Below are 13,064 nucleotides of genomic sequence, written 5' to 3' on the forward strand. Positions count from 1 at the left end.
AAGTTACTTGCGCACTAAAAGATCGATGTTTAGGCAGCCTTCTGAAGCAAGGACTCTTAGCCTGGGGTCCACAGGTTAAGAATTCTCTATCAGCTTGGGAGGAGGGCAGTTCTTTTGAGTATACAGATTGGCCTGTGAACTTTTGTGTGCAAATATTTCTGCAAATGGATGGGAGTGGGGAGACAGTCGATTCATCATCAGCGGCCCAGAGTCTGGGATCCTAAAAATGCCATGCACTTCTTCTCCAGAGTGAGCCCAAAGGTTCAGAAGAGTTTAAACAGAAGTTACTCACACATGGTCAATACTTTTTTAAAAAGCAAAGGAGGTATGAAGAAAGCAGAAATAATTTTAAAAATGCGTGCCCTCTTTATGGTAATAACTGCTTTTCAAACTAACTATAATCTTGCAGAGGATTTTTTTGGCTCAAGGGTAAGAACAGAATTCCCAGATGCTGTCTTCATGCCTGTGTTCATTTATTTCATTAATTTTTTGGCCACGCCCACAGCACGCAGAAGTTCCCAGCCAGAGACTGAACCTGCGCTGCAGCAGCAACCTGAGCCACTGCAGCATCAGCGCTGGACCCTTAACTGCTGTGCCACAAGGGAACTCCTCGTGTTCATTTTAGGTAATAATTTTTTTGGGGGGGCCTTTTTGCCTTTTCTAGGGCCACTCCCACAGCATATGGAGGTTCCCAGACTAGGGGTCTAATCGGTGCTGTAGCCACTGGTCTACGCCACAGCCACAGCCACACGGGATCCAAGCCACATCTGCAACCTACACCACAGCTCCTGGCAACACCGGATCCCTAACCCACTGAGCAAGGCCAGGGATCGAACCCGCAACCTCATGGTTCCTAGTCAGATTCTTTAACCACTGTGCCACAACAGGAACTCCTAGGTAATAAATTATTAAGAGCATAAAAGATGTAACAAGTGGAACCATCCTCAGAATTTATCAGAAACTCTACATCATCTCACAGAAAGTACAGATGGGCAAACCACCAGACCCCTCCACCAGTAGAGATAATTTAACAAAACCATTTGTGGAACATACTCTCACATATGCTCACTCTGTGGAGCATAATCGCACAGAACAAGACGCACAGACAGCATCAGAGGACCAACAAAGGGACCTTGCATCGCATTGCGAAAAAATGAAATCCTGTCATTATGTGGCACAGAAAACACAAAGACCATACGATTCTGAAAATGACAGTCTTCAGATGTAGTTAAGTCTAAAAATATAACTTTGAAGTTCAGAAGCTAATCCTTTTTTGAGGGAAGATCGTCAGTTCTGCAAGAACTGATGAATTTGAAAGCTAAGAACTGTGTCTGTCCTCATGAGGCCATACTGCTCAAACGGTCACCCAGCTCAGGCTTAAATGCCACTACTGGCAGGTAGCTGCAGGATGTCAGATTCCAAGGATGAACAAAAGATTCTCTCTCTCTCATCTGATGATCATAATACAGAAAACTAAACTGGAGGTAGAAATATCTGTAAACCGCCTGCAACTTTTATTACAAGTACAGGTTTTGCTTCCCCCCCCCCCCACTTACTTTGTTCTCATAACTGAACAACATTACCTCACAAATTACTGATCACCAACTGCCCCATGATGCTGGTCCTCATCCTCGCCTTACAGCCGCACACTAGAAAGGCAAAGCAGAGTTTCCTACTTCATACCCTGAGACCTTAAAAGTAGACATCTTAATTTTAAACCCATCCTATTCAGAACAGACATTCCACACAAGGAAAAGGGGGGAGGAGATCAGTGGACAAAAAAACAATTTCATGTTTGAGTTCATCTAGACCAGAGAAAGAAAATCACCGGGGCCGAGAAATCAAGAGTTGGAGCTCAACGCAGAATCAGCCAGATTCTGCTTAACATGCTTGTTCAAGAAAATGACCAAAGCTGGGGAACAATCTTGGCAAAGAGGAAACAAGTTTACTTTTTCTGATCAGATGGGCCCTCTCTACAGAGAAATCCCTGTTTATGCTTAATACAAATAAAGTATCATTTCTCTACATTGTATCATATATGAAAAAGGCCAAGACCTACCCTTTTCATATCTTCACTAATTCGTCAGTGTTGGTAGCCAGTAAAATGCAAAGCTCCATCTTCTCATAGATGTACAGACTCACGTTTTTCCCCCTTTATCTTTATAAGTTAATGTATTTACTAGCTTTCAAACACCTTTTCTGCATCTTCAATATTAACACGTCTCGGCTCTCTCCTTTTAAGATTTACACATACACCCTTTTTGAAACTGTTAACCTGTGATTTAACAATACTTTTTTTTCCTACTAAAAATGCTCAGGACCACTTTTATTTGTGTCATACTGTTATTTTATTACAACCTTTTGGAGGCAAAAAGAGGATGCGCCTAGAAACTAAAAGATACCAGAATTATGATTTAAAAATGAAACCTCAATAAATAATCTCTCTGGAATAATATTTAGGTTGGCTAACCCAATTCAATAAAACATTCTAATTTACACAATATTAAATTTCTAGTCTTCTTATATAGTACGCCTCAAACTGCAGAAAATAGTCAACCAATTTTCAAATAACATAAACCTAGAAACAGGAAACACTTAAGTTTAAAAAAAAAAAATGCGCGTGCACACACAAATTTCAGTCTCTCAACTGCAGGCTGGTTATACCACTGCCATGAATACTTTATGGAGTTAACAGAAAAATCCGAAAAGTGTGACTGGATATTAAGTGATATCTCCTTTCTTCGATTTTGTGATTAACAGGTCTTTTATTGGTAGTAAACTAGAGCAAACAATCAGAATAGTACATATGCAGTATTCAGTACACACAAGAAAAGTTAAAGAAATTCAAAAGCTGTATAAAACAAAAACACTGGAGAAAAATCATACAGCTCAGGAGGTACAGTGGTCAAGGTCCTCTCCATCCTTTGATTACAGCTTGTACTCTGTACCCAATGGAACTCACCACACTTACCAAAATAAGAAATACAGACTTTTTTAGTATTAAGTGTATTTAAGAGGATTAAATACATTTTCTAAGCATCTTGAAATGACAAATAAGTGACCCCTTTAGCTGGTAAAGCAGACTTAAGGGAGGAAAAGTGGGGAAAGGAAATTAACTAGTATTTTGTAACCATTTTTAATAATTTCTCATTTTCAAACACTGCTTTCATAACAGAAGTGTTTTACACTTGCACAATATTAATTACTTTATTATACATGGAAGCCTGTGGTAGGCTGATTACACAATAAGACTGCAAACAACCAGTGGTACTTTCCTGACGTCAGAAGAGTACATAAGACTGAAACATCACCAAAAGTACATAAAAAACTCATCAGCATAAACATCAAAGTACATTAAAAATATAATCAGGAAAAAAATACAATTGCTAAAAGTGGTTTAGAGCAGAGCCACTGTTATCCAGTAGCTTCAAATGGCAATTAGCGTTCATAGCAAGTTGTGATGACTTTACAAGACCCCTGTACAATACTGACTAACGCACCCTTTAAAAATGTACATGACACAGGCTGCAATTTCACAAAGAGGTTCTGATGTCGTTACTAAATGAGACACTCTTACCCCGCACATGGGCTTTGTCACCAGTTGGAATTACAACCTTATTGATGCCTGTAGCTCCGGGTATGTGAGGCTTTATTATACATGGACATCTGTGTGGGCTCATTTTGGAAAAGGGGGAAGGGGGATGTTTATCCTGTTGTTTAGAATTTATGCCACAAGGCATGTGAAACGCACAATGAATTTACCTACTGGAATGTGAATCGTGGTAAAACTGAAACAGTCAAGTTAGGGAGAAGAGGGCACAAGGAAGGCCCAGAATACAAGAGGACAGGTTAAGAACAAAAATGACCTCCCCCTCCAAAAGACCCAGAAGTGGGGGGGTGACACATAACAGAGACAGAGAAGAGTTTTTATAGGCCATGTATAATACATCAAACATACTCCAAGCTTCAGTTTGGGCTCTAATACTGGAACCAACCAACCACTGGGGCTTCAACACGGTGCCTGTCACCTCCTGATGAAGTCACAGCCTTGTTACAATTGGGATGAGGAGAGGGTGCTTTTTTCTTTCTTTTCCTTCTCTTACTAAAGCTATCATTCCAGGCTTTGATCAAAGATCCAAGAATATTTGTTCTACCAGGCTGGAATGAATGTGGTTTGGAAGTTCAGAGTACATTTAAAAGCTGCAACAAAATAATAGGTAGCCAACATCCCAGAATTTTGGATCAGCCCAGATGGAGACAGCAATTTGAAATGTTTTCGATCCCTTAAATGACGAAATGATGAAATGTACATATCAGCCCAGATAGAGCAATTTGAAATGTTTTCGATCCCTTACTTAAATGATGAAATGTATTATCATACTATCTGTAAATTGGATATTCCATTACAGTGATAACGTACAGAATTCCCATGCGTTATTACACTTTCCTGAGAGTAAAGCAATTAGAATAACCTTAATCCTAGCAACAAAGGTTTTTTTTTATGTTTTTTTTTTTTTTGTTTTGTTTCGTTTTTTTGTATGGTTTTTTATGTTCACTTTTTTTTGCATTTAAAACTTTTGGGCTATTCCCTGACGATCTATACATGTAAATTTGATTGCTAGACATTGTCACTTCGAATGTCAAACTATTTTAATCTATTGATTTTGATTAAAAATCATAATACAAACAGAGCTAAAATCACGCTAACAAAATAAACTAAATATGAAAAGTTGCATTGAAAGGGCATTACATTATTCTTAATAGGATCGTGTAGAAACATTCCAATGGCAGTGTTCTCAAAATAAAACACAATTACATTAGAAGACCTCCAGCCTGGTCACTCTCGGGACCTTACCTGTAACTCTGGCTGGTGGGTGTCTTTACTCTGGTACTACATGGCTCACTAACATCAGACATCATATTTGTATACCCTGAGAAATCTGACACTGAAGTCCTTGCTCTATGGTCCACTTCTCCATTAGAGTTAGTGATAAAAGTCATTGGCACCCTGCTGCCCGACTTGAACTGAGAACCAAACGCTTGTGCGAAGTTCTCAATCTGGTACGTTGTTCTAGGCTCTACGTCTTTCTGAGGATCTATCTGGCTAGCTAACTCCTGAGATGGAATCTGAAAGCCTGCTGAGGACTCTAAGTTTTTCTGCTGTTCCTTCTGGCTAGTCAGTTTCTGAGATGAGGCCTGGAAGGCGGATGAAGTCTCTAAATTCTTCTGAGAATCGATCAGATCATCCAGCTCCTGGGAAGGTGTCAACTGCTGATGAGTGGCATCCAAAGCAGATAAATAAAGACCTGGCTGAGATCCAAACAACATCCCAAAAGGAGGCTTTGGCAATGAAGATGGCAACACTGAGGTAACAGACTGGCCGAAACCACATTCCAAAGGAGACGTAGTGTATATCTGTTTTTCTGGAAATAAACTGTGGTTGTGGAGAGGTGAGGACAGACTGACAAACTGGAAACCGTGTCCCAGAGTAAAACCTGCATTCGTGGATTTTTCAAAAGCCTGCTGGAGGTATTTGGAGTATTCTTGTAACATGCTTGCCTTATCATTGGAAGGAGTCTGGGTGCCAGGACTCAAATTGTCTTCTTGAACCAGCTCCGAGTGATCTCCTGAGGTGTGTAAATCCACCCGGGGTTCCGTTATGCTGAAGGGGTCCTCCTTCTGGCTCTCTGACTTGCTGGAGTACTGATCCAAAATACTCTGCAAAACCTCATCAGGAATCCCCGACTTGTCGTGGCAAGCCTTGATCTCCGCGTTCAGAGCTGAGGAGTCAATGAGGGACAACGGGGCCTCACTGTCCAAAACGCCGACACCCGCGGACTGGATGACGGACTGCTGGGAGACCATGTGTCCCACGTTCACGGAAAAGGCACTGTTGCTGCTGGCAGTTGGCAGGTATCTTCTTTTCTTTGAGAACTGCATGGCATCATCGTAATTACTGCCTATTTGACCTTGTTTGCCACTGGTACTTTGCAGAAGACCGATGGTCTCCACACTGCTGCTGGACACTATGCCAAGGGAGCCACTGGGTTTCCCAGACAGGGACTTCTGCCCAACGAGGTCTGGGAGCGGCGACACGAAGTTCAGGTAGTTTTTATCGGTGCTCTTTCGGCTCCCTTTCTTAAAGATCAGTTTTGGCACCCTCTTCTGCAGCTCGTCGATGCCGGAGCCAATGACACCTCCGCTGGAAGACACAGTAGGCATTTCTACTGAGTAGTTCTGCATGCTTATACTGTTTGAGATTGGCGACTCATTTGCTTTCCCGGTCTTGGGTTCCTTGTTTTCAATGGCGAGGCTCTTGGACTTCGCTTTTCTCCTTGAAGAACTTGTATTTCCCTGAGACAACACGGCCAGACTTCCCAGGCTGCTATGGTTTGATGACCCAGGTTCGGAATTGGGGGCCCCTTTCGCTATGGCTTCACCACACGTGCGCCTGTGCTTCAACAGTCTATCAGTCCGTGAAAAATACTGCTGGCAAGTGTCACATTTATATGGCTTTTCTCCACTATGCGTCCGCTTGTGTCTCTCCATATGGTACTTCTGGATGAACTTCATGCTGCACTGGTCACACCCGAAGGGCTTCTCGCGGCTGTGGATCTTCTCGTGCCTCTGCAGCAGGTACTTCTGGATGAAGCCCATGCTGCACTGGCTGCACTGGAAGGGCCGCTCCCCGGTATGGATGAGGACGTGCCTCCGCAGGTGGTAGGAGCTCCGGAAAGCAGCGCTGCAGTGGTCGCAGATGTGAGGTTTCTGACTGGGGGACAGGACGGCGCCTTCTCCGTCTCCAACCAGCGACGGCTTGGAAGATGCGCTCGGCTTCCTCTTGGCTTTGATTCCCTGAGATTCTGGCTTTGGCCTCTTCGCCTTCTTCACGCCCGCGTCCTGCTTGGGCTCCTCGGGCCCGCGGGGGTCGTCGGTCCGGCCGCCGCCGCCCAGCAGCACGTCTCGAGGGTGCGGGGCGGGCGGCGGGTGCAGGACGCTGAGGTCCTGGATGACGCCGGGGCCGCCCCCGTCCCCGCCGCCCAGCGCCGGCGCCCGCTCGTCGGCCCCGGCGAACAGCCCCCCGTAGTGCGGGTGCGGGGCGCCCGGCGGCTCCTCGGGCTCGGCCGGCTTCTCCTGCTTGATGCTGACCAGCGACTGCAGGAAGCCCCAGGAGGTCCTCTGCGCCGGGAAGGCCGCGCCGGGCGCCGCCGGCTCCTTCTTGAAAGTCACGTCCGGGGCGGGCGCCGGGGGGGGCTCGGCGGCCGGGGCCGCGGCCGGGGCGGCGGCCAGCACGCACTGCGGGGGAGGGGCGGCCGCGCCCGCCGGCCGCGCGAAGCTGGCGACCGGGGGCAGCCGGTGGTTGAACATCACCATGCCCGGCGGGAAGCTGGGCTCCATCTCCGCCCGCCCGCCGCTGCCCGCGCCGCCGCCGCCGCCGCTCAGGAACGCGCTGCCGACTTTCATGCCCCGGAGCAGGCCTGGCTGAGGAGAGGAGAGAGGAGTGGGCCGGCCGCCGGCCGCGGACGCCCCCGCCCCGCCCGGCCCGGCCCGGCCCGCACCCCCGCCCGCCGCCGCCGCCGCTGCCGCCGTCGTGGCCGCCGCCGCCGCCGCCCCGCACTTACGGGTCCGCCGCCGCCACCGCCGTCGCCGCCGCCGCCGCCGCCTCCGGTTAATAAAAATAACGCCGTCCTCTCCACAATGGAATTAAAAGCCTGCGCGGCACTGCGCAGCCGCGGCGCGGGGCCTGCCGGGAGCTCGGCGACCGGGCCCGAGGGCCGCTCGGCCGCCCAGCGCGCCTGCGCCGCGGCTTCCGCCCGGCCGCCTGTCAATCACTCGGGCGGTTGGGCGGAGGGAGCCCCCCGAGCGGGGAGGCCCCGGGCGGCCGGGCGCGATTGGTGGGCTGCGCGCCGGCGTGTGGGGGCGGGGCCCGGGGCGTGCTGCTCGGCGGACCCGTGCGGCGTGGCTGGGCGGCCGAAGAGAAAGGCTGCTGAGGCGGGGGTTGAGCGGGCTGCCGGCGGTCGGGGCTCCCACCCCTCTGTGGTTTGCGGGCCCGGCGTTGCAGTCAAGCCCAGACCCAGGCGGGGACGGCTTGGGGCACCGCGGGTTGTGCCTACTTGCGTTAAACTTGCAGTGCTCCGCTTGTACTAAGACTGATAGCCTCGGGTCCCCCTCTTTCGGGTGCAGACACTTGAATAATGGGCGCGTAGCCTCTGCATGGGTGGGAGGAGCCTGCTTTGAAACTGCGGCAGAGGTACCGTTGCAAAAAAAAAAAAAAAAAAAAAAGTTGTCTTACTGCCAACCTACCTGAAGGCTACTGGAAAAGGAAACCGCGTGTGATCCAGGTGCGGCAGCCCTGTAAAACACACCCACACACATGTTTCATCATCAGATGGTTTTTAAATGCCCACATACCTTCTCGGTCTGGCTAATGAGTCTGCCGGCCAGGTTCTACTGCTGCCTGGTTTCTTCTATTATTTAAAAAGAGGTGGATGCCAGGCTCTTCTAAGCTCTACCCAGATCCACTCCGCCCGCCCCAGTACAGAATACTGAGAAATGCAGTCAAAATGACGAATTGCCCTCTTAAGGGAACATTACAAAGTAAAATCTTGAAATCAAAGATCAACAAAAATCAAACAAATATTTATTCAGTGCCTAAGGTGCAAACAAGGGCACCCACTTTGATGTTTAAGTGTGCAAAAATCTAAACCAGCAACTTTTCTGACCAAGAGTAGATGTAAATAACAATTTTTTTTTCCCATAAAAGAGCCAGAACCATGAGAATAATTTCTTTTCATGGTACGTTTCATAATGAAATTACAAGTCAACTGTCTCACTATTTCTAGCCATAGGACTTCTCATAATTAAGTAATAAATGACTCCCCCGAGAAATTTTGCAACTGGAACCATAAAGATCATTAACTAATCCTTGTGGGCCTCTCCGAGCCTGCTCCAAAGCTTAAAAGACAATATTTAATGAGTATTTTGAGACAAGAAATACTAGTATCTTTGTAACATCATGCAACGCCACAGATGCCATTCTGCCACTTAAACTGAAGTTTGAATGCTGTCAAGTATAGTTAAGTGTTAAAAGAAGGACTGAAGATTCAAAAACTTAAGGCAGTAGTAAAATATTCGTCGATGCCTATGAGAAATGAGGCTGTCCCTTTCATCAGGGTGTCAGTGTTTAATGGTAAGCTGGGATGCCTATAAGCTAGTCCAAGCGTGAAGGGCAGCAGGACACTCCTAGGAAAAGCCAACTTTGTTCCTCAGTTATCAAGATAAGAAACCTGTCATTTCTCTCATTCACTCTGTCAGCCTTGAGATACTCCAAGCAGACTTAGCTCTGTCTCGTACACCCCATATATCAGGAAGATGAAGAGACCCTGTGAAATAAAATGGAGGGAAAAAGCTGTTAACGCTAATCATTTCAGCAGTGGAAATACGTGAAATAAACTTTCCTGGGAACAGACAAAAGAAGACACACTTCATCAAGGTCAATTTATTTTTCTATTTTTCAACATTAGAAGCTGTACCTTGAACATTTATAAGATAACATACCCAGCACATCACTTAGAATGGTTGTGCTATTTAGTTCTTTAGAAATAAAAAATAAAAATTGGGAGTTCCCATCGTGGCACAGTGGTTAACGAATCCGACTAGGAACCATGAGGTTGCCGGTTCGGTCCCTGCCCTTGCTCAGTGGGTTAACGACCCGGCATTGCTGTGAGCTGTGGTGTAGGTTGCAGACGTGGCTCAGATCCCGCGTTGCTGTGGCTCTGGTGTAGGCCGGGGGCTACAGCTCCGATTGGACCCCTAGCTTGGGAATCTTCATATGCTGCAGCAGCAGCACAAGAAATAGCAAAAAAGACCAAAAAAAAAAACAAAAAACAAAAAAAGAAACAACAACATCACAGGTAAATAGCATTAACTAGAAAAATCAATATGCCCATCTCTGAATCATCACAGAAATAGCACTCAGTCTTTCTTTCTTTTCTTTTATTTTATTATTTTTTGTCTTCTTGCCTTTTCTAGGGCTGTACCTGCGGCATCTGGAGATTCCCAGGCTAAGGGTCACATCGGAGCTGTAGCCACTGGCCTAAGCCAGAGCCACAGCAACTCGGGATCCGAGCCGCACCTGCAACCTACACCACAGCTCATGGCAACGCCGGATCCTTAACCCACTGAGCAAGGCTAGGGATCGAACCCACAACCTCATAGTTCCTAGTCGGATTCATTAACCACTGAGCCACGACGGGAACTCCAAATTTTTAAAGTAAATAAAACTGATATGGTTTAAACTTATGAGCACTGATAGGGAACAAGAAATTTCCCATGTGTTTTTGTCTTACAGAGGAATTACTGCACTAGTACTGTACTAGTTAGCATTGTTAGGTACTAATTAGTGTTGTTAGATACTAACAAACCAAATATTAAGTAGGAGACTGGACTCAAACCTGGAGATTATTCAAAGTTAAGTAATATGGCATTTTCACAAGGAAAAATCTAAATTTTTTTTTTTTATCTCTGAATACTTATATCTTACAGATTATGGAAATAGTCCTAGAACAAGAAGACCGAATAAAACAAAAATGAGTTTTGTTCTTGTTAGTTTCTTTTTTAATAGACTTTATTTACTTTTAAAATTTTTTCCTTGTTTTTTGGCTGCACCCATGGCATACAGAAGTACACCGTGGCCAGGGATTGAACCCATGCCAGAGCAGCAACCTGAGCTGCTGCAGTGACAATGCCAGCTGCTTAACCCACTGAGAACTCCTAATAGCCTTTATTTTTTAAGAACAATTTTAGATTTGTAGAAAAATTGAGAATACTGAGATTTTGCATATATCTGCATTGGCCTCCTCTCTTACCAACATGTTACATTATATGGTACATTTTTTACAATTAATCTTATAATTTCAATAGTACTATCTACATAATCTCAGAAACTAAAACTATTATCTGTATTTGTATTAATAAGATTACAAAAATAAAAAAGGGAGTTCCCATTGTGGCTCAGCAGGTTAAGAACCTGAGCAGTATCTATGAGGATGCAGGTTTGATCCCTGGCTTTGCTCAGGGGGTTAAGGATCTGGCGTTGCTGTGAGCTGTGATGTAAGTTGCAGATGTGGCTGGGACCCAGCATTGCTGTGGCTGTGGCGTAGGCCAGTGGCAGCTGCCACTCCAGTTCAACCTCTATGCTGGGAACTTCCATATGCCGCACATGCGGCCCTAAAGAGAAAGAAAAAGAAGACTAATAGTTTTTGAACAATCAAAAGTTTCCGTGTGGGTCATAAACTTTTCAAACATCAATGACAGAGTTTTTTCACTGTGTACATATGATTTTCCAAAGCTCAGTGTCAACAGGCAATCCTGTCTCTCAATAGCCTTTCTCAAGATCTGCAGAGCACAGAGTGAATTCGAGCTGCTTAAACGATGCTCCTTTTCTAGGCTATTTGTTTGCCCCTGTTCTAGATCATTCTAGAAAAAAAAAATACTTCTTATTCTGATTTACGAAAAAACTCTAATTCACACCTCCCCTTCCCTTAGTAACTGCTAATTCTTATTTTGTATTATATAGTTATAAAATTGAGTGGTTATTCAAACTTTAATTCTATGTGTGAACAGTTTGTGCACTAGTACACTAGATTTGTTCTCTTTTTTTTTGTTTTTAGAATGTGCCATTAACATTTTATTATAGTCACATAATTGCCTGTCTATCAATCTGTCCTTCTCTCTATCACCCGTCAACCCATCTTACTTTTTGGTGCATTTCCAAGTAAGCTGCAGAAATAAGTACCCTTTCCCTAAACTCAATATTGTTTACAGTAATAGATGGATTCTTAACTAAATACAGTTTCCTGTATGTTGAATATATGCCCTTTTGGTTTCTATATGTTAAGAAATTCAGCTGTTTGCATGAAATCTGTGATGGTTTGAAAAATCCAAGAGCCCTTTGTAATGTGTATAATCACTTCTGTAATTGATCTATGTTGTAAAGTCCATTTTCTCTGAAAGAAAAAAAAAAAAACAAATCACCTTTTCCCCCGTGTCTTGGTAAAGTGGAGAGAATATGGGAATTCAACTCAACATTTGAATTTATTGCACTTCTGTGTTACTTGTGAAACATTTTAAATTTTAAGACTTTTAACCCTTCAAGTAATGTAAAATGATCCACAACAAAAATCTCCTCTTTGAAAAAAAGGTTTAGACTGAAAAGGGATATTCAATAAAGGCAGCTTCAATCTCAAAAGTTTTTCTTTTTTTGTTTTTTCTCCAATTTTTTCAGCAGGAGCACATTTAAGAAAGGGGTGAAATGAGCAAGCCCCAAAATCATGACTTGCCAAGACCCCAGGAAAAAGTCTGAAACTCGAAGTCACTGGCAAGGAAGCTCTGCCTTTCTTCCCTTTAGGTCATCTGGCTGATGGCACCATAGCCAGTTGAAAGGTAGAAGCTTAGTAATGATAACTAATTAATTTAATTGTATGCTTCACACATGATGACTTTTTTCCCCCACTGATTTGTCACAGCTATTGACAGCGGTGCTAGTTTAGGCCTAACTCTACAGAACTTCAAAAACCCTTCCCTGCCGGATAAACATCCCATTTTCGCTATTTCCTAATGAGAAGAATCAAGCAGAAACAGCTAAACAGAAACATCTTAAGCCATAAGCATGAGCCTGCAGAGAATACCTTTAAGAACAGCTGGAAGGAACCAACTGCCAAACCTCAACTGGCACTGAGGTTTCTGGAACTCTTTATGCCAACATTCTGTCCTGCCAAGGAGTGCCTATTGCAAGTCCACCACACTTTGGAAATGAATGAGCCTTCCTGTGCTAGGAAGTTTCTGCTCGTCCATCCGTAGACATACCCATCTGTCAATTACTTGGAATATTTACCTATAGAAGTACCAATTTCGCAATATTTTAGTTACAGTAAAAATAACACTAATTGGGCAGGAAGCATCCCAAGTATAGCTGGATTCCTGTGGCACGAATGTGTTTTATGGGCAAGAGCCAGAACCAGGGAAAGGTGGCAGGATGGTACATCTAATACTGTATGGGAGTT

At 44.8% G+C, this 13,064-nt stretch overlaps 1 protein-coding gene across 2 annotated transcripts; it reads right to left on the reverse strand.

The window, feature by feature from the left end:
- ZNF281 (zinc finger protein 281) lies at nucleotides 2,335–7,827 on the reverse strand. 2 transcript variants are annotated; one of them, XM_021064496.1, is made up of 2 exons: nucleotides 7,623–7,827; nucleotides 2,335–7,482 (listed from the first exon to the last, which is right to left on the reverse strand). In XM_021064496.1, exon 2 carries the CDS (start codon nucleotides 7,462–7,464, stop codon nucleotides 4,852–4,854), a length of 2,613 nt encoding a protein of 870 aa, XP_020920155.1. In that variant the 5' UTR covers nucleotides 7,465–7,482; nucleotides 7,623–7,827; the 3' UTR covers nucleotides 2,335–4,851. The 2 variants fall into 2 exon arrangements, with proteins under 2 accessions (XP_020920155.1, XP_020920153.1); XM_021064494.1 differs by having other exon boundaries at nucleotides 2,741–7,478; nucleotides 7,623–7,716.

The sequence above is a fragment of the Sus scrofa genome, chromosome 10 (assembly GCF_000003025.6).
Source record: "Sus scrofa isolate TJ Tabasco breed Duroc chromosome 10, Sscrofa11.1, whole genome shotgun sequence".
Lineage (NCBI taxonomy): Eukaryota > Metazoa > Chordata > Mammalia > Artiodactyla > Suidae > Sus > Sus scrofa.

Bases quoted from the DNA above. Each gene is read 5' to 3' on its own strand.
- ZNF281 (XM_021064496.1), bottom strand. From the start codon at position 7,464: ATGAAAGTCGGCAGCGCGTTCCTGAGCGGCGGCGGCGGCGGCGCGGGC.